Below are 21,686 nucleotides of genomic sequence, written 5' to 3' on the forward strand. Positions count from 1 at the left end.
AAGTCTACCCAGGCTTAGCAGCTCTGTAGAATCTGGCCCCCACCCACCCCTGTCTCCAGCCTCAATACCCCGCTGCTCTGCCCAGTTACCAGTTCCTGGAACGCAGTGATCCAGGCGCACACGTGTGTGTGTGTGTGTGTGTGTGTGTGTGTGTGTGTGTGAGAGAGAGAGAGAGAGAGAGAGAGAGAGAGAGAGAGAGAGAGAGAGGTTCCTAACTTTATTTATTTATTTTTGTTCCTTTCAATTTGTTTTATGGGCCCAGCGGCTGACTGCCAGAGAAGCCAGGCTGGTGGCCTTGTAATTTCTGTAAGTGCCTCCTCGATAAAGTGATGAGATTAATTCATTGGAATTCCTGTGGTCTCTTGAGGGCAGTCTAGGAGAGCTCCAGAGCAGGGAGAGGTCTCTCTCTCTCTCTCTCTCTCTCTCTCTCTCTCTCTCTCTCTCTCCCTCTCCTCTCTCTCTCTCTCACACACACACACATACACATGCACATCATCATCATCATCATCATCATCATCATCATCATCGCCACCCCCCACCCAAGCTCAGGTTTGGGGTGGGCTCTCATAGGACAGGGTCACGGTCAATGGCATAAATTCAGGGTTCTCCCAACGGACTTATATGCATACATATAAGCATAACTAATGGATACAGACAGCAGGGGCATGTGCTGGGGGGTAGGAGTGACCGGCGAGAGGTCAGTGGGTAAAAGGAAACTTATGTAATACTTTCAACAATAAAGAAATCAAAACCAAACAAACAAAATTCAGGGTTCTAACTTGGAAGTGTGCCCACTATAGACATGCAGACTCCACTGCAGGCAGGCAAGTCACGTAACCTCTCTGGGCCCCAGTTTCCTCATCTGTTAAATGGGCACAGGTTCCCATCTCATAAAATTGTGCAGATTCGTTGACAGAAGCACGTAAAGGGCTCCATGACGTCTGCACACGGTCAAGCACGCATTCAAGGTTACCAGGCTATTTTACATCCAGGCAGGGCTGCCAGGGCGCACACAGGCAGGAAAGTGGGTAAGTCTTTTCCCTGTGTCACCTGAAGCGAGCCACCATTCTGACACCTGAGAACATGAAGTTGTGCCTCCCACAGCCAGACCTCAGAGCTGATGCCCTGTGTGCCTGTGGGAGGGAGGCAGGAACGCCCAGAACCTGACCTGGATTTCTGTGACCTTGAGGCAGAGGGGAAATCGCCACCGTCAACTCTCTTTGATCCTGGGCCTCAGGAGAAGGAACGCCAGGCCAGGGCCGTCCCCCAGCAGCTTCTGACCTTGAACAAGGGCAGGGAGCAGCGGTCCTCTCCTGGGGCTCAGGGATGGAGCTGTTGAGCTTAGGTAAATGGCTGTCGGGGACTGCGGGCTTGGGGAGGGCCTAACCCCAGAGCCTGAATGGCCACACTTTAAGCTGCTGGCGTGAGCAGGCTGGGCTGGCAGGCCTTGGTTCCACTCCCTTCTCCATCTCCCTCCTGGAGGCCAGAGACTATCTCTTCCCCTCTGTGTGGTCCACTGTCCTCAGCTCTCCTCCCTCCCCTCCCCCTTCCCCAGTGGCCGCATGATCTCATTCCTGCCACGGGCTTCGCCTATCCAGGAGCTGGTGAGGATGGGCAGCCAGTCTCCCTGCCTGTGCTTCACACCCCTACCCATCTACCTGCTGCTACTTCCATCTGCAAGTCCCTTGGGCTCCTCACACTGCACCCATCCTCATCCAGCAAGTTCCTCTTGCTCTGCTCCTTGTCTTAGCAAGGGGCCACTGGCCACCCCATCACCCAGGTCAGACACTGAGGCGGCATCCTGGCTATTTCTAAGAGCCTTTTTATCCCCCTCCCCTGATATTCCCTCCCTCCCTCCCCTCTACCTTGGCTAGTTTCAACGCTCAGCATCTCTTGCCTCACCTCCTCATGTGCTAGCCTCCTCCGTCTCCATCTCCCTTTCCACCTGCCTACCGGGGCACAGTAATAACTTTCCTGTGCAGGATCCGTCGAGGGACCTCTGGTTCTTCATGGCTCACTGAAACTGTCTGCGGGCCTCCCGCAAAGCCCACTACAGGGCAGAACCTGAGTGAGAACTGTCACCGAAGAATGGAGGACGCAGAAACCAAAGTCGCTAAGGAGGGGGATCCAGATAAGAACTAAGGCCCAGTCGGCGTGGCTCAATGGTTGAGCGTCAACCTATGAACTGGGAGGTCCCGGTTCAATTCCCAGTCAGGGCACATGCCCAGGTTGAGGGCTCGATCCCCCGTGCAGGGAGTGCAGGAGGCAGCCGATCAATGATTCTCTCTCAACATTGATGTTTCTATCTCTCTCTCCCTCTCCTTTCCTCTCTGAAATCAATAAAAATATTTAAAAATAAAAAAAAGAAGAAGAACTAAGCCCTTTGTCCTGTAGAACCTCAGAAAGCCTCAGATGTTGAAGACTCAAGACTCAGCAGCGACGTCCTGGTGCATGGGACAATGCTCAACCAGCTGAGCCACACCGGCCAGGCGAAAGATCATGTTTAAATGGCTAACTCTGGATCATGGAGGGGGAGAGAGAATGGCTAGTTATTTTTCATTATCGAATTGACACTTCCATTTACTTCTTAAACTTGTGTGCATGTCCCACTGCTCATTGTGTCAAGACTGACATCTAACCCCCAGGGCAGAGCCTAGCAGGCCCTTTGTGAACTGGCCACCTCTGACCAGTCCACCCTGATCTCCCCCTTCATAGGCTCCCAGTTTGGAGGCTCCAGGAAACCACATGGAGCCTCCCAGCCCTCGTCCCTCCCTCTATCTGGAACTCCTCCTGGCAAACTCTTCTCCATCCTTGCAGCCTCAGGCCACACACTTCACTCTTCCCAGATAAGCTCACCTGCCCCTACGGCCTCATCCATCACCCACCCCCACCCCCACCACCCCCCAAGCACACCTCAAACAACTAACTAGCTTAGTGCCACACAGTCAGGGTTTCGCTTGTTGCCCTCCCTTCTGAACTGTGTGCTCATTGGAGATAGAGGTCACTAGGTCTTTCCTGTTTGTATCCCAAGTACAGTGCCCGACACCTGTTGATCAAAGCAAACGAACTGAAAGCAAAAACCGCACCCACAGAACCCTAGAATACAAAGGTGACCTCCCAGGTGCCAAAGGCCACCCCTTGCCCTCGGTCCTCCCTGTCCTGGTCCCTCCTGAAGCCGCGGACACCCCTCACACCTCTTCAAACCCACTCCTCTCTTAGACCCCACCTCCCTTCTCCCTGCGGGGTCTTGCAACATCTCTGACCGCCTCTCTATCACATCGAATCCAAGATGCTTTGAGTGATAAGACTGCAGCATTGTTTTATGTATCACTGAGAAAGAAATAAAAAAACCTGCCAATCAAACCAGGACTGTGCTTCCTTGCCACTGGCATTTTCATTTCTGATTAAAAGAGCTCTTTGAGATTTAGATACAAGTTTGATCATATAGCATTCTTGTATATACATGAAAGAGAAAATAGGGGAAAGAGAATCATTTTGTTGTTGTTGTTAATCCTCACCGGAGGACATTTTTTCCCATTGATTTTCAGAGAGAGAGGAAGGAAGAGAGGGAGGGGGAGAGAAAGAGAAAGAGACATCAGTGTGAGAGAGACACATTGATTGATTGCCTCCCTTGAATGCCCCAACTGGGCCAGGGATGGAACCTGCAACCCATGTAGATGCCCTTGACTGGGAATCAAACCTGAAACCCTTCAGTGCATGGACAGACGCTCTAACCACTGAGCACACCGGCCAGGGCTCTCCAGAATCATTTTTTATCAAAGCCATCCTTTTCCTGTTTTCCTGCGGAATCGTCCTCTCTGCTAACGGGGGAGCTATGCTTCCTAAATGTGTCCATGGCTGTCCAGGGTTTCCTGTCAGGTCACTGGCTCCTTCCTGCCAGCTTTAATGCGCATGTGAGGGCAGTGACAGCCACACAGCTGCACCTGGTGGACAGTGCACAGCCGACTCAGAGATGTTACGTGGAGAGAATGTGCATCTTAGGACTGATGAAATCTCTAGGTGGGACATAAAACTGAAACTTGTGCACACAAACAGCCGTGGGGGGGGGGGGTGCCAGAGGGAGGGGGGTCCTAATAGAAGGTGACAGGAAAAGATCTGACTTTGGGTGGTGGGCACATGTACACATATAGATCTTGTAACATAGAAACCTACCTGAAACCTACATGTTCATGTTGACCAGTGTCAACCCAATAAATTTAATTAAAAACAAACAAAGAACTGATGAAATCTCATACTTCTCAGTCTCCTTCAAGGCTCCTACACCCCCCCTCTCCTCCCCTTCCTCTCACAGGGCCCCTCCTCCTACCCCACCCCTTTCCCCCATCTTCTAAACAGCTTTCCCACAATAAGCTCTCCAGGAGGGCGTGTTACCCCCCTCCCCCCCTCAGATTCACCAAGTCTGGGAGGAGCCAGAAATTTGCATTTCTAAGAGGGTCCCGGGTGAAGCCTGGGGACCGGGCTCTGAGAACCACAGCCCTGGAAGAGCACATTTTCCAACTCTCCAGGGTAAGTCCTGTGAACTGATCAAACTCAGCACGTGCCCAGCTTTATCCGTGGCCCCAGCCCCTTCCTCCCTGCCTGACCCCTTCCACCAGCAAAAGCTCTCTTTCTGGGTTTCTTTCCCTGAGGGCCTCACTATCTCCTCAGGAGCCGAGACTAGTAATCTAGGAGCCAGTGTTCTTTTTATCCTGACTCCACCGCCAAAAGTCTCTCGAGCCTGCCCGCTCCTTTAACCTTCGGCCGCTGTCCCGCGTGGGGCCTTTCTAAGTGGACTGAACCACATCTCTTCGCTGGACAGTTAAATCGCCTCCTCACAGGTCTCCCTGCCCCCAGGCTCCCCCAAATCCAGACCATCTTGCTAAAAGGAGATTTGGGCCCGGCCGGTGTGGCCCAATGGTTGAGTGTGAACCAGGAGGTCACCGGTTCAATTCCTGGTCAGGGTCGGGGTACATGCTGGGTGGGTTGCGGGCTTGATCCTCGGTAAGGGGCGTGCAGGAGGCAGCCCATCATTGGTGTTTCTCTTTCTCTCTCCCTCTCCCTTCCTCTCTCTCTAAAAGAAATCAATAAAAGAACGTTTGTTGTTTGTTTTTTTAAAAAAAGGAGATTTGGTTCATTCCCTACTCAAAAACCTTCAGTGGCTTCCTGTTGCCAAGCACAAATAACAAAAACAATTACTATTCGTTTAATGGTTATCATATGCCAGGCACGAAGCTAAACATTTTACAAGTGTGTCTCACTTGACTTCTGCAATAACATTCCAGGAGCAGGAACTATTCATTAGTCCCATTAACCCCATTTTCTTGACAAGGACATCAAGGCACAGAGAAACTAAGGAACTCGCCCAAGTTAACACAACTAAGAGACTGTAAGGCTGGGATTCTGAGTCAGGTGAAGTGACCCACACATTGAAATATTACTCTACTAGAGGCCCGGTGCACAAAATTCGTGCAAGAGTAGGCCTTCCTTCCCCCAGCTGCCGGCACCGGCTTCCCTCTGGCACCCGGACCCGGGCTTCCCTCGAAGCCCAGGGGCTTTGTCCAGAAGGACATCCGGTCTAATTAGCATATTATGCTTTTATTATTATAGATACTCTTCCTAATATTATCGGAGAAACGTAGGCTCTTTCTCCGTTGCTAGTGGGAATGGGGTTCTTGGGGTGCTGCCGGGAGCCGGTCCATGCTTGCTGTTTCAAGGGACCTGGCATATATGGCATACTGTTCTTAATATGTTTGCTCACCTTCTTGGCACTATGTGTTTTAACCAAGGTCTCTGAGAAAGGTTGTTTCCCCAGGTAGGGATTTTCCCCTGAAGTTAGGGAGGGAATAAAACCCCTCAACTAAGTACCAGGCGGGTAATTAATCCCTTTAACTACGAACAATCATGCTTAAACTACATAATCTTTTCTCCCTGGAATGGAGATAAGAAACGCCCTAACCTTTGTAATAGAGATTGATAGGATTGAATCAACTGGTATAAATACAGTTGTAACAAGACAGAAACTCTCAGAACTTAGAATAGAATCAAGAAGACAGAACCTACTCGGAGCCTAGAGACAGAGCCTAGCGGGAGAACATGGCAAGGGATCCTGGACTGAACCTGACTACAGAGATTGGCAGGAGAACCTGACTGGAACCTGGACACTGAACCTGACTGGAGAGCCTGGACAGAACCTGGCTGGAGAACCTAGCGAGGGAACATGGCTACAGAACCTCGCTGGAGATCCGAAGCAGAACCTCTCTGGAGATCCGGGCTAGAGATCCTGGCTAGGTTGCTGATCAACTGAACGCTGCCTCTGTGTCATTCCTTCTTCGCCGACTCCGTCCACACCTTTGGGGACCCCTGGACCAGCTGGGGCTGGACCCCGGCAGGGTGCCACTGGAATAAGCATTTCCAGAGGCCCCATGGGGGGATGAGTGGTTTTCATTGAGTGGAATTATATCTTGGGGTTTCCCAAGTCCCATTTCCCTTAATCCAGTCCTGGCAGAGGTGCAGCTGGGGAGTTAGCAGAGCTAAAAGCAAGGCCAGAGTTTCTGTTTCATGGTGGACTGGGTCTGGGGGAGCATCAGGCTAGCTATGGTCCATTAGTGCACTGTGTGAGGGGTCCGCATGGCCGTGAGCCATGTGGGCGAATGCGTGCTGACTCCCACAGGCCAGGAGTCAAGCACAAGCAAGTAAGAGCAAGAGAGAGAACCCCTTTGTTTAGGAGATGAAATACATTAAATCGTCCTGTACTTGTAGTGGCCATGCCTACGCTGGGCCAATGACCTGCTCCCAGGTGTCACTGACAGAAAGCACCTTCCCTATTTTACTCAGACTTTACTGGGCCTGTCTATAATATTTTGCCTCCCCTTTGCTCCTTTTCTGTTAAGACCAGGGGTCCTCAGACTACGTCCCACGGGCCACATGCGGGCCGCCGAAAACATTTATCCGGCCCGCCGGGTGTTTTTGCCGCCGCTGCCTGTCCTGCTTAGCAGCCGACTCGTCCCGGGCCCGCAGTGCGCATGTGTGGAATGTCTGAGAGACAGTGAACTGGCCCCCTGTTTAAAAAGTTTGAGGACCTCTGGTTAAGACGGATCACGAGAATTCTCATGTTTACGTATTACACAGTGTTTTACCAAGTATCATATTTTAAAAAGATACTAGCTGGTAAGAACATGTAATAAATAACTCCAAAATGCAATGGGTGTTTAATTTTAAGGCGTGCCTTTAACATTTATGTAAAACATTTTTCGTACTCGTTCAATAGAAACTTACCTGGCCACTGGGTAAAGCTAGCAATAAAACTACTGGTCTACAGTGTGCTAATCAATAGCCTGGTTACTGCAATAGTAGCACTAACAGAGCCTAGGAAGCCTTTCAAAATCCAGCCGGCACTGCTTTCCCAGCCCAGCATCCACTTCCTGTGCCCCCACTCCCTTAGCCAAGCATGCTCACCTCCGCTGGGCCCTGCTCTGGCTGTTCTTTTGGCTACACAGGCTCACCTTTCACTCCTGCTTCAAGGGCCCTTCCTCTGGGAAGCCCTCCGGGCCCTCTCTGACCTCTGTGTCTCCCTGACTTGCATGTGGCTGTGTCTCTGAAAAGAGGAATTGTGACTTGTTCTTCCTCTCATTCCTTCAGGGCCCTCCAGACAGCACCCAGAGTTTGTGGGTTCATTCATTCTCTTTGTACAGATGAGGAAACTGAGGCCAGAGGACCCTAATCTTTGCCCAAGGTCACCAGCTGGTGAGTGGTACCCACTCCCAACTTTCACCCACTCCTGGCTTTGTCTCTGCTATACCCCCCACCCCCCACTGTCTTGTGTCCCCTGAGGTCCTCCAGCCTTATCCTCCAGGACAAAAGGCCTGGAGGTGGTCCAAGGCAGAATAACCCATCAATCATCGCCCTGCCCCTCTCCACCGGGAGTTTCCTTCCAAGCCTGCGTCTGGGCCCCAGGTGAACAGAGGCAGCAGGGTGCCAGGGCCTCTGTCTCACCAGCTCCTCCTCTCTAAGTCACAGACCCAGGAGCTGCTCCGGGGGCCTCCCGGTGACCTGCAAGGTTGGCCACATGCCCTGGGAACCTGAGGAAGGGTACAGGGTGGCCTTATGCTCTGACAGCCCCTGCGGCCCTGCACCCAGTGTTCATTTATTCATCACCTGCTGTCATTCCACCTGGAGGAAATCCAGGTGTGGCACTCACATGGCCTGCTCCATGCTGCCCTCAGTCAGGCCGGCCGCACGGGCCTTCCTTCTGGTCCTGACACGCACTGCTGTTTCCTCAGCCTGAGCGCTGGTCCCAGGATTCTTTCATGCACCCCCCGCCCCCCACCTTGAAAGTCACTTCCTTAGCACGGCTGCCCTACATCTCTGGCTATAGGAGACCCCCTCTCTCAATCACCTTTCGTCTCTTTGGCTTTTCTCCTTTGAAATACTTATCTCAGTCTGTCTTTGTGCTTCTTCATTTGTTAACATGTTTACTGTCTGCCTTCCTCGCTAGAGCCCCAGCCCACGAAGGCCATTGCTCCATCTCAGCTCCCAGAACACCGGCTGGGATGGAACCTCTGCCACATAAGCTCAGGTGTGAGGCGGTAGCTTTCCCCACACCTTGGCCTTTAGAAAAGAAAGTTGCTTAACACTCCGGTCTTTAGGGGGCTCATATTATAGGTGCTATGCAACCACTTTGTATTGAACAGCCCCCATTTGAGAAGACCGCAATGGGTGCCAGTCACCCACGTGAATCAGTAACAAAGGGCGTAAGGAAATTTTACACAAACTCAGTCCTGAGAATATGATCTCACAATTGCAGATGGTAAGTATCAAAAGCAGTACAGACCTTGACTGTGGAAATCGTGACTGTAAACTGACACGGAATAAAAAAGAACTACGTATGGCTCAACGTAAAATGGCAGGGATAGCACCCCATGCCAGCTCATAAGACCTCGAGTAACTGAAACGGGAGTGAAGAGAGCCCGCTCTAAAAGACTGGTCCAAAAGTAGCCCGAGAGAAGGCCACGGCACCGCCATCAAAGATTCGTGTGGGAAGTCGGAAGAGCCTGGCTTTACAGCGCGAGTAGAAGGGGTCTAACGATGGCGGTGGACTTTCGACTCTCGGCTCGGAGGAGGCTCAGGTACAGCTTTCTGAGGTCATCCTGAATTTGGGTTCAGCCGACACCAGCTGCCTCCACCTCCCTGCTGCTTGAAGTTCAACCCTCACGAAATCAAAGTCGTATACCTGAGGTGCACCGGTGGGGTAGTGGGTGCCCCGTCTGCCCTGACCCCCAAGATCGGCCCCCTGAGCCTGTCTCTAAAAAGGGTGGGTGATGACATCGCCCAAGCAACCTGTGATTGGAAAGGTCTGAGGATTACAGTGAAACTGACCATTCAGAACAGACAGGCCCAGATGGAGGTAGTGCCTTCTGCCTCTGCCCTCATCAAAGCCCTCAAGAGGCAGGAAGAAGCGAAAACACATTAAGCGCAGCGGAACTACCACTTGACCAGATTGCCAGTATCGCCCGACAGATGCGGCGCCGATCTACAGCTAGAGAGCTCGCTGGAACCATTGCGGAGACCCTGAGGACGGCCCGGTCTGCGGGCTGCAATGTCGATGGCCGCCGCCTCGTGACATCATAGATGGCATCAACAGTGGTGCAGTGGGATGTCCGGCTAGTTAGGAACCGTAAGGAAAATGTTTCAATTAAAGATCATTTGACAACCAGAAAAGGAGAAAAATGGCGGTGAAGCCCGCAGAAGAAAGACCCAGTGAGGACACAGTAAGAAAGCGGCCGTCTACAAGCCAGGAAGAGAGGCCTCCTGCCCTGGGAACTTGATCTTGAACTTACAGCCTCCAGGACTGTGAAAATATAAATGTCTATTGTTTAGATAAACAATAAAAATGTGAGTAGAAAAAGTTTTCCAAAAAATATATTGTTTTATACAATGTGACTTAAAATATGCAACACAACAGAGGTTCCCATATTGGGATGCATAGACGTTTGACTATTTTATCTAGATCCCTAAAAGTTTATATATACAAACAGGCCAAACTTCCTTGGCGTGTCCTCATTGGGAAAATGGGGGGTCACTTTGGGGATCACCTTCTACTCAGACACGCGGAGAATTTCCTCTGTGCCAGGGGCTGTGGGTAGGTGTGGGGCTCAGTGAAAAATCAAGGTATGTATTAAGGTTGTTCCTTAAAAGCATGCAACCTTCTTGGGCACTTGGACAAGAAACTGCAATAACCGTACAGTGTGGTATCGCTGGGGTGCTAGGAGATTCCAGGAGCAGCCAGTAGGGGCGCTACACGTGTCAAATGAGCGAAGGAAGTCCAAGAAGGCTTCCTGGAGGAAATGCCAGCTAACTTGAGATCTAATGGACAAAAGTAAGGACTGAAGGTTGGGACAGGGAGCAAAGAGAAGACTGGAAGACTATGTGCAAAGTCTAAGGCCGCAAGGTCAGCGTGGGGCAATCCCAAAGGGGATCCTCTGTCATGTGCTGGAGCTTTGATTTCACCCAAACAAGACAGAAGAGTGCCGTGTTCGGAAAGGTCTCTCTGGCAGCACTGAAGGTAACAGACTGCGAGGGGATGGGCCTGGCAGCTGAGAGAGCATTCCAGAAACCGTGGCAGCTGGTGGTGGCCTGGGCAGAAGCAGGGGGCGATGGAGAGAAGCTGTTGGGTTGGAAAGGTGGGGGGTGGGAGGGGAATTACAGGGAGCAGGAAGCAAAGTCAAAGAAAAGACCCATGTCTGGCTTAAACACTGGAAGAGTGAATGGGTGATGAACTGGGAACACAAGGAGAAACATTTGATGGCAGAGACACAACTTCTGATTAGGACCTGCTGCGTTTGGGGTGCTCTGGGACACCCTATGGAAATGTTCATTGGATGCTAAAGGAGCTGGAACTCAGGGAGAAGTTGAGGGCAAGAGCTGCGGGGTTGGGAGTCATCCTGATTCCAGAGGCAGTTGAATCCGTGGGCAGGAGGAGAGATTAGGTGCATCAGCAGAGACTTATAAGGTGGGACAAGAAGTGAGGGGAGGAAAAAAAAAAGAAGTGAGGGGAGGAAGCGATGGGGGATACTGGAAACTGAAGGTTGAGGGGAAATATATTTTTTAACTGGAGATACTAGATGCATTGAAATGCTAATGGACAGAAAGAGAAAGTAGAGTGCAAAAATAAAGAGAGAGGAGATAATGGGTAGGAGGGTTCTCTGGGAAGAAGGGAGGAGACAGATTCAAACCTGGAAGGGTTGAGGCCTGAGGCCGGGAGGAGCCAGCTTCCAGCAGTGCCTGGGCAGCTATAAAAAACTATGCAAATAATGAATGAAAGACGCGCAGATGTGGGAGTGTATAGGTTTGGTGGCAACCAGCTGAGCAGTTCCCCTCTGAGGCTTCTGGTTTCTCCAGGAGCTGGAGGCAAGGTCGTTGCTGAGAATGAGAGACTGACAGGGTCCAAGGAAGTAGGGCTTAGAAAGGACCCCGTGTGGCTCCTCCATGTTCCCCTCCTCACGTCCGCACGCATTACAGAGGCTTTCATTACTGTGGGGTCGGTCTCACAGGCCAGATCTGGCTGGCCAGCCCTAACCCTGACACAGTCCTCCATACGTCAGTCCCTCCTCCCAGCACATTCTGTAACATTCTGTAACCCTTCCATGCCGCAGTCCCTCACCCTAGCACACCAGCCACAGGCAGGGGCTCCACCTCCAGGGGCAGACTCCCATCGCTCAATGCAGGAACCGGAGACAGCAGCACACTCCAGTCCAAGGAGAAGCTGAGGGGCCTGGCCAGCAAGCTCACCCTGAGCAGAAGGCCTGCTGGGAACTGACCACCTGACAGGTCAGACCACTGGGATGTTTGATCACAGCAGGCTGCCCGCCCCCCCCCCTTTCCCCAGGGGAGGTGCCTCAGCCAGGTCTGCCTGAGTCTATGCCCCCAGGGCTGATCAATCCTTTTGATGGGCACTTACCCCTCCCCCAGTCATCCAATCAGGTGGAGGGTTGGCTCCTTTGGAGACATTGGGTTCCTTCGGGAGGGTGCCCTTTTTGTCCCTCTCAGAGCTCATCTACTGTGGGTGAGTGTCACCACAACCCCCAGCAGTGACAAGAAACTCCTTTTCATAGCAAAGAATCCGGCAGGGAAAGTTGTAATAAACACTTCACAGGCACTACTAGGCACTGCCTCTAAGCCCCCTGAGGGCGTGGGGGACTGCATCTCCCGGGTTCAATGCTATGGTGCAAGGGAGTGCACATTTTATCTGGAAAGGGCCAGATAGTAAATGATTTAGGCTCTGTGGCCTGAAGGTCTACCTCACAACTACTCAATGCAGCTTATTGGATCATCAAAGACTATTTGTAAATAAACAGGTGTGGCTGATCCCATAAACTTGATTTACAAAAGCAGGTGATCAGCCTGCAGGCTGTATTTTGCCCACCTTTCCCACCCACCCCTACTTCCACCCCCGCCCCCTCCCCCCCCAACCTCCCCCCCCCCCCCCCCCCGCAGTGCTAGCTCAACCAGGCACACAGTCAGTGTGTAGAGAAGGCATGACTGAGGACTACCTCCCTAAATCTATCATGATAGCCCTACTTGTGCAAAATTTCTTTCCATATTAGTTAACCACTGTATTGAGCAGACTAAAGAACCACTGTATTGAGCAGACTAAAGTTACCTACAAGGGAGCTGGCGGGTGTGAGCCAGCAAGATTTTCAGAGCCTTCCCAGCGTTCGGAGTATTTGTAAATAGATCATTCTTTGACAAGATGTTGAGCTTTTTAAAATATCCTTCTTGATTGGGTGGTTGCTTAGGGAACTGCCTAGGGCTATGTCTGCAGACGTAGATGCTCTAAGCTGGAGGGCAGGCATCACTGCTCTCTGCTTCCCCTGCAGTCCCATTCTCAAAGGGGGGACTCAATTAACGCCCGCTCCTTACAGGCCCTCTTCCCCCTCTTTTATACTTTTCTTAGTTTTTCCACAACCATTATGTTTAAAAACAACAAAATCAGAACCTTGGTTAGAACAGAGGCAAAGAGTTGAGAAAAGAGCCAGAGCGGCCCATCAGCCCTTGCGTTTACTTCTCCCTGTTCTAGATGGAAACCTGTTTCTGGTTATAAACATGAAACTCTCCTCGTGAGAAAGAGAGGAGAGCAGTTCGGTTCTGATTGCACTCAAAGGCTGCTGTTTGTCTTCGACTTCTCGGAAGAGATCGCTATCCTGTTCCCGGGAACAAATAATTAAGACTGTTTGCGAATCCCTCCTGTGGACTCCTGAGATTTGCTAAGGACGTTCCCAGCACCGTCCTCTGCTGAGTGTGACAGGGTTCCTGAGTCCGCACCAGCCTCTGCCCGCAGGACATCGGGCCCAGGAGCCAGCTCAGTTGGGAACATCATAGAGAAGAAAATGCAATTGTCTCCTAAAAAGCAACTTTTCAAACACTGACCTCAAAGAGTCAGTCGTATCAAGATCACTTCCCGATTTGGGAAGAAAAGAAAATGCTAGTTCAGTAACTTAAAATGGTTTCAACACCTCATGTTTGTTTGTCAAATATCAGTTGGTATTGATTAGCAATCAGACTGGAGGTTTTCAACCCTGGCTGAGGCCGGAGACTTAGAACCACCACCCAAGGCTTTTCAAATCTGGAGATGCCAGGGCCCCTCCCCAGACTTGGGGGTACAGAGCTGGCAGGGAGCAGATGCATTCATTCACCTTGCTGGAGGCTGGCACAAGGCCTGATAGGAAAGTGCTCCCAGTCAATATTTGCTGAAAGAAATTGTATCATGGCTCCTTCTGGGGAAAGTTCAGGGAACCAAAGTCGGGAGTTTTCACAAAATTTACCTTTTTAGTGTTTTACTCTTTTGCACTGTTTGAATTTTACCATATTCATTTTTTTAAAGAGTTCCTCTTATTAAAAAAAAATACATGCTATCTAAGACTAAAATAGATAAGTTAAATCCTGTTAAGTCAAAGTAATTATAGTTTAAATACATGTAACTATCAAAGCTTGCTCTGTGAGGTAAAACAAATTAATATCTCTGCTGTCACAGTACTATATGTCTTAAGTGATACTGTAAAAGTGAAAATAATCATCGTAAACATTTATTTTGTGCTTACTAGGTGCCCGTGCACAATCTAAGTCAGTGGTTCTCAACCTTCTAGCCCTTTAAATACAGGTCTTCATGTTGTGACCCAACCATAAAATTATTTTCGTTGCTACTTCAGAACTGTAATGTTGCTACTGTTATGAATCGTCATGTAAATATCTGATATGCAGGATGGTCTTAGGAGACCCCAGTGAAAGGGTCATTCGACCGCCAAAGGGGTCGCGACCCACAGGTTGAGAACCACTGATCTAAGTGCTTGATATACATTAACTCACTTAATCCTCTTTTATCAGCTCTCTGTGAGGTCGGGATAATCTCCTCTCGCTGAGGGTGAGAGAGAAACTGAGGCCCAAAGCATTCAGCCGTAAGGTAGTGAATGGAGGGGTCTGACCCAGGAGCCCAGGTGGCTAGCCACTGCACCACACAGTCTCAACTCATCTGCAGAGTTGGAAACATGACCAGTCTTAATGCCCTCGATTGGTTTAATAAATAGATTGTCATCTGAAGAGATCTCAACAAATAGATACTTGTTGCATGAATAAACGGAGACTCATCCCAGGGAAGGCCGGCCTGCCTCTTCCAAAGGGGAAGTGGGGGGAAGGGCTCCCTCGCCCTGGACGAGGGATCTGGGCCAGGGACAGGACAGGCCCCGGTTTTCCCCAGTCTGCGTCCAGTGCCTGTCCCAGGGGCCTGTGATCAGCCCATCAATGACCTGCGGCGCGGGGCTCTGTGTCCATCCTGCCGCCAGCACTAGAACAGGGCTCAGAAGTTACCGGGCAGGATGGATGGAGCAACTCCGCTACCCACGGCCTGGTGCCGTAAGTCTCAGCTCCCGCATGCCCCGCCGTCTCTCTCCTGGGCCTTGAACCTGATAACAGCCCATCATCGCCCCCAGTGCAACTAGGGATCATTGTGCAGAGGGCACCCACCCACCAGGGCTCTCGCACACCTTGCTCCAGGACCCCTGGAAAGAGGCAGCCTCCCCCACAGCCACTGGGCCTGACTCAGAGGATATGCAGATGCACCGAAAAAGCCGAGCCTAACTCCTTAGTCAACAGCGCCAAATATCAACAGTACAGCGATTGAAATTTCTTTTAAGAGCCAAATTTTTTAAACTTACACTATATAGGTAGGTACATTGTTATTCACTTAATTAGGGTACGCCTAAGGCTTAGGAAGAGCCACACTCAAGGGGCCAAAGAGCCGCATGTGGCTCGGGGGCCGCAGTTTGCCGACCAGGCCACGCTGGGACCCAGACAGGGGCACAGCTCCTTGCTCGGTCAGCCTGAGCCTTTCACATGGAAACAGTCATTTCACTTGTGTAATTAAAAAAAAAAGAAACCCTTATATTTCAAGAGGCCTGCAACTGTAAATAGTGCTATTTCCCCCCCAAATCAGCTTTTTGAGGGGCACACATTGGACACTGATCCCCATCCCAGTGAAAGCACACCCGTGGTGAGACACTGTGTGGGGTTTGGGGGGTTCTGGGGCACCATCTGGGGGTGCACGCCATTTCAACAACAGTCCCGGAGTGAGAGTCCTTACCCAGACGCGTAGCATGCGGAAACCCGAAAGACAGAAAAGAACGCCCCCAAACCTCTGCTCCCAGCACCCAGACCTGACCTGGGGGGCGGATCCCCAGGTTTCCCGCTGGGCCGCAGGCCGGGCCCCCTCCCGCCCCGCCCGCGCCCCACGCACCTTGGATGGTCCTCTTGAAGAAGGCCTTGCAGGCCTCGCAGGAGGCCACGCCGTAGTGGTAGCCGGAGGCAATGTCCCCGCACACGAGGCACAGGCGCTTGGGGATGGCGTTCAGCATGAACTCGCACTTGATGGCCGGGTCCTCCATGATGGCGCTGCCACAGTCCTCGTAGCTCTTGCGACACGAGGTGCCCCCCAGCCCGGAGCCGACGAACATGGGCGGCGAGTCCAGACCGTTGGCTTGGGGGCCCAGGGCCAGGCCAAAGCCGCCGCTGGCGTCCGAGGAGCCGCTGGGGCTGTGGTGGCTCAGGGCATCGATGCCCGAGGACGGGCTGGACGGCTCCGTCTTGATGAAGGAGCCGCAGCTGGAGCTCAGGTGCCGGTCGTCCGCGGACATTCTGCTCAGCAGCCTGCGGACAGAGGCGGGAGTCAGACGTGCGGAGGGGAGGCCGAGGTGCGACACGGCCCCAGGAATGAGCTCCCTCCGGGCAGGCACCGTGGGTGGGGCGGCTGGGCGGGGCTCTACGCTGAGGCTCCAGGGAGGTAAAATCGGAGAAGGCCGATTGGACCCGGAACCACACAGCCGGGAGCAAGTCTCCATCATGACACTCCCAACCCCTAGACCTTCTGAAAAAACGGTTTAATCAATCAGCTTCAGGTTAGGCACCCAGTCCTTGGCAAATTGCTGGCTTGAGGGTGACCAAAAAAGGTAACAACTTGGCTAAAATAGTTGGCCAGCCTTAGCCGGTTTGGCTCAGTGGATAGAGCGTCGGCCTGGGGACTGGAAGGTCCCAGGTTCGATTCCGGACAAGGGCATGTACCTGGGTTGCGGGCACATCCCCAGTAGGGGGTGTGCAGGAGGCGGCTGATCGATATTTCTCTCTCATCGATGTTTCTAACTCTCTCTCTCCCTTCCTCTCTGTAAAAAATCAATAAAATATATTTTTTAAAAAATAATAAAATAAAATATTTGGCCAAACTTTCTGCACAAGAATAAAACATGGTGGCTACACTTGAAAGTCTGGGCGTGCCAGGCCCCGGACCAGACACCCCCTTGGTAACCCATCTTGCCCGATCCCACTGGTGCTTCAAGTAAGTCCAAGCTCGGAGCTTCCCCTGCCCACCACCATCACCGGGATTGGAACCAGACCCCCGGCCGGGCCAAGAGGCAGGGCTTGTGGCAAAGGTCCCAGCTAGACTGGCTGCCCTCTGGGCTTTGCCACTGGCCCAGGGCACATGGGAGGGTGGCTCCAGGCCCCTCTCCCATTGCCCTGCCTGGCACCCCAGCAGGCAGGCTGCCGCCCAGCCCTTCCCCCCTGGGGACTGCGCTTCCATCAGGCGGCAGAAGAGAACCTTCCAGCCCCAGCTCCGTGCACCCTCAGCTGTTTTTAACTTTAAATTTCAACCCTTAAGTGCCCCTGCCTCACCAGGGAGTCAGGGGAGCATTATCAACGTGACAGGAACATTAGGAAGCGCCCAGCTTCCCGTAAGGAAAGCCCCTCCTCTGAGACCCTGCTGGGGGATGAGCACCCTGCTGGGGGGTGAGGGGCCGGCAGGTGTGACCCTCCTGTAGCCCAGCTCCCAGGATGAGAGGAGGGGCCTCTGAATGGGCTGGAAAAGCTCGCAGCAGGGAGATGGCGTGCATTTAGGGAAGCTCAGCTGCAGCCCATGCTCAGGCCCTCTGGGCCAGGCAGGATCTGGAATCAGGAGGCTGGCAGGGTCCAGCTGGCCCTGGCCCGGCCTGGCCATGTGGAGGTCAAGAGGAGGCCAAGGCTGATGCCTGAGGAGCAGGTGGCAGGGAAGAGGGAGAGGTCCTGGAGATGGAAAAGGGCTGGAGAGGTCAGCAGTACAGCCTGTGAGTGGCAAGATGGCTCCAGGTTGGGAGGGAGGGTCTCAGTGCTGGAGGGCCCACGGTGGAGGGGGTGGGGGGGTGGCAGCCACAGTCCTACTTCCAGTGTTGCTCAGAGGGAGCCCCTATTTTCTGAGCAGCCTACTGGGAAAGGGCTGTTACCACCTGGGGAAGGGGCCGCCTTCTCACCCCACGAAGCCCACACCCACATCACCAAATGCAATCTCGCAACGGGGAGGGGCCTTCATGGTCCCGACACACTAATGAGTTCTTAGTTAACACACCTGCCGAGGGGCTGTCCCAGGCATCTACACTTGAAGATGTCTGGAGATAGGGAATCCATTGCCCTAGAGACAGTTCTAAACAGAAATTGGGCACTGCAGGTACAAAAATAAAAGGTTCCTACTCTTAAGAGCTTTATTATTTAGGGGACTGCAGTGTTTGAAAACAGAGGCTCCCTGGTTTATTCCAAATAAACATTGAGTCCTCAAGTCCTTGGAGACCCTCTCCTACAGGCCCGGTTTCCCTTACATGGGCAGAGGGTGCCCCCGCTGAGGGTCTCCTCTGGGCCCTTTAGACACCTCTGGCTGGTGCCCTGGGCTCCCCACAGCCGCCTGCTTCCCCTCCACCAGCAGCGGGTCCCGATTTGTCCTCAGGAAACACCGTCAGCCTGGCAGGGTGTATAACAGGCAGAAAACCTGCCCGAGCCAACACAAGTGCGCCTTTGGGTCCTTCCCACCAGGCCCTTGCACGGGGCAGACAGGGAGAGCTGACAGGTGCCCTTTCCTTGGTAACCCCCTCCTGCCCACCGCTGTAGGCTCTGCCATTCACGGGAACATCCCGGGCCCACCTTACAAACCCTGCTAGTGAGGCAGCTCCCAGCCCAGCCCTCCACCCGCCCTCCCCTGGAGGCCCAGAGATCCAGGAGATACACTTGACATAAACAGTAATTATGGCAACTACTACTTAGTGAGCATGAATTATGTGCCACCTGCTTCAGATCTGTCCCGGGGATGTACAAGAGCATGTGCCTGGGGGAAGATGGAGAGCCCTGGCTGCTCCCAGTGGACAGTAGCCATAGTATCCCCCCTCTCATCCCCCAGCCTCCGGGCTCAGACAGCCCTGAAGGGGACCCGGGGCTGGCAGTCCCCTAAGCCTTGGTTTCCCCTCCTGACCCTCTCTTTCTTTTTTTAATGTTTTGTTTTTGTTTGCTTTTGTTTTTATTGATTTCAGAAAGGAAGGAAAGGTGGAGAGACAGAGAGAGAGAGAGAGAGAGAAACATCAATAACGAGAGAGAATAATTGATCGACTGCCTCCTGCATGCCCTCCACTGGGGATCGAGACTGCAACCCCGCCCCCCCCCCCCAGCCCCCCGGCATGTGCCCTGACCGGAAATCAAACCATGACCTCCTGGTTCATAGGTCAACACACAACCACTGAGCCACACCAGGCAGGCTAACAATTTCATTCTTTCAATGTTCTCATATTTGTGATCATTATTTTGGCTTCACTTAGAATGTCTTTCCAGAGACAGTCAACCTGTATTTCAGGCACCTACTGTGTGCTAAGTACTAGCCAGAAAATGGGAACAGGATAAGCACACTCCTCGACCTCAGACACTCTCACAGACACAAATGTGCAGAGCTCCAGGAAGGACAGGGTGGATACAACACTGATTGGGGTGGGGGTGCCTGCTGCACCCCACCAGTCTTGCTCCATTCATTCAGATCTGACCACCGAAACCTTCTCCACACAAGACCAAATGTTCCAGAGCGAATGTGTGTGTGCAAAATCACCCCAGTTGAGAACCACTGACTTAGAAGAGGGAGGAAGAGGGTACAGGAACTGAGGGCTGGGCATATGGATGGTGCGGTTTCAGGGTACAGGGGAGTGATGTCAGAAATGGTGGGTGTGGGAGAACCAGAGAGGTCTGAGTGCGGTGGCTTCCAGCCGGTGGAGGCTGAGGTTTGGTAGGAAAAAGAGCAAGAGAAAGGGAAGGAAGGGGGCTGGGCCAGGGAAGACTTCAGGGGTGGGGCCTGCTGGCAGGCCCAGAAGGGTATGGCTGCAGGAAGTGTAGCCTCAGGACACGGGGGAGGTGGCTGACACTCGCCCTGGGGAGGGGAGTCATGTTGGGTCTGTCATCTGCGGTTGGCTGAGACCCACTTCCCAGCTGGGTCGATGGCTATTGACTCCATGAGCAGGGGACAGATGCCGCATCTCAGCAGCCTCTGAAAGAGCAGCGGTCCCTGGTCGAAGCCCCTCCAGGCATCGCTTTCCCTGTGATCCATCTCAGAACAGGACAGAGCCCTGGCCTCGATTCCACCGCCTCTGATAGGACAGGGCCTCCTCCCACCCCACCCAGCCCTGCCCTGGCCCTGGCCCTCCTCATGCCAGTGCGGGGCCCTGGACCCAGAGCGGCCTGAGCTCCAGGGGTGCCTGAGCTGACTGGGGGGCTCTCTGCCTCTGCTGGACAGCAACATGGGTTGAAGGTTTTCCTAATGCAGAGACCTCAGACTCTTGGAAGACCTGAGTGAAACCCAAACTGCTGAGATAGTCTCCCAGGTTCTCTAGAGGAAGAGACATCCCAGGCTGTCACCACGAGACAGTCATGAACTTTAAGCTGTCATCCAGGCATCTAGCCTCTCGAGGTGCCTGCTGGTGGGCAGACAGCAGGAGAGAAGCTTCTGGAGAAAAGAGGGATGACCAGCCCGTGCCTGGCCTGTCTCCTCTAAGGGGTGGTGTCCACCCACCACACGCAGAAACCTGGGCCCCGTGCAGAGGGGCCCTCAGAGCCCTCTGTTTCGCTGGGGCTGCCCCTCTAAGAACTGCAACAAGCAGCTGAGTTCCTTACCGGTTATGAGCCTGCACTGTGGCATCAAACCAGCCAGTTCTATATGACATGGTAGCTGTTCCCTTTGAGTAAACAGGTCACCCTCAGGGCCCCCATCTGTAAAACGGGCTCAAACACAACACCTCCTTCATGGGGTTGTTCTGGGTGAGCACGAACTAATGCAGGCAAAACATATGGAGCGAGCTGGTGAAAGGGCGAGGACTACGCCCTCCACCTTGCCCCGGGGTAAGGGCTATGCCCTCCATCTTACTTTGGCCATGTGCTCGGCAAGGCTTCTTCCCGGAAGCCACGCCTCTGCTAGCCACACCCAGGACTTCTTTAAACTAACCAATGACAATCAAGGGAAGTCGCCATAGATATGACCACATCCTGTGTAACAAGACACTGACTTGCGCCTGGCCAATCGGCAGGGCCCACAGTCCTTTCTCCTCCCCTTACCCCAACCCCCTATAAAACCTCTCTCCACACAGAGTTTTCTCTCTCGGCCACTGGGCTTACTGTTGCACCGGTGAGTGTGGTTGGGGAGCCAAACTAGTTCGAAATGAAGGACTCTTTGCTTTTGCATCGGACTCGCTGGCTCCCTGGTGGGCTTTTTGGGAACCTTGAAATCTGGGCACAACACTGGCACCCAGCAAGCACTCAGAGGGCATTGGCTGCTATTGTGGTTCCCCAGGGAACCCCTTCCAGAAAACCCAGCACCTGTGGCCAAACCCAGCAAAGCTCTTCCCTCAACCAAGTCCCCAGATCTAGAAGAGCTATTTCCATAAGGACTTGCCATTTGCCGGGGGGGGAAAGTGGTTGGTTAGGCAAATTAAGAGGATAAATGAGCCCAGCCAGTGTGGCTCAGTGGTTGAGCATCGAACCATGAACCAGGAGGTCAAGGTTCGATTCCCATTCAGGGCACATGCCCAGGTTGTGGGCTTGATCTCCAGTATGGAGTGTGCAGAAGGCAGCTGATGGATGATTCTCTCTCCTCACTGATGTTTCCAACGGACTTTCGCCCTGAGGAGTCTGAATCGCCTATTGTAATTAAGCGGGTTTTGTCACTACCGTGTGGTTGAAATCTTGCACGTGTATCTTGCAATAGTAGACCCATTTCTCTGGACAGACACACCAGCACAGCTGGAGTCCTGAACCTAAGTTCTCAGAGAATCTCCTGCCTGCCCTGGTGACTTTCAGATGAGGGGCTAAAGCCCCGAGAA

General features: G+C 52.8%; 1 protein-coding gene and 1 pseudogene across 2 annotated transcripts in view; one reads left to right on the forward strand and one right to left on the reverse strand.

Moving 5' to 3' along the window:
* Nucleotides 1–21,686, reverse strand: part of ESRRB (estrogen related receptor beta) — a 178,224-nt gene that overhangs the window by 41,587 nt on the left and 114,951 nt on the right. For both annotated transcript variants that reach the window (XM_059689620.1, XM_059689610.1), the window contains one exon: nt 15,785–16,194. In XM_059689620.1, coding sequence (XP_059545603.1) covers nt 15,785–16,194 — 410 coding nt within the window. The remainder of the gene's footprint in view (nt 1–15,784; nt 16,195–21,686) is intronic.
* LOC132227685 (large ribosomal subunit protein uL11-like) lies at nt 9,085–9,668 on the forward strand (annotated as a pseudogene).

This window comes from Myotis daubentonii, chromosome 1, assembly GCF_963259705.1.
Source record: "Myotis daubentonii chromosome 1, mMyoDau2.1, whole genome shotgun sequence".
Lineage (NCBI taxonomy): Eukaryota > Metazoa > Chordata > Mammalia > Chiroptera > Vespertilionidae > Myotis > Myotis daubentonii.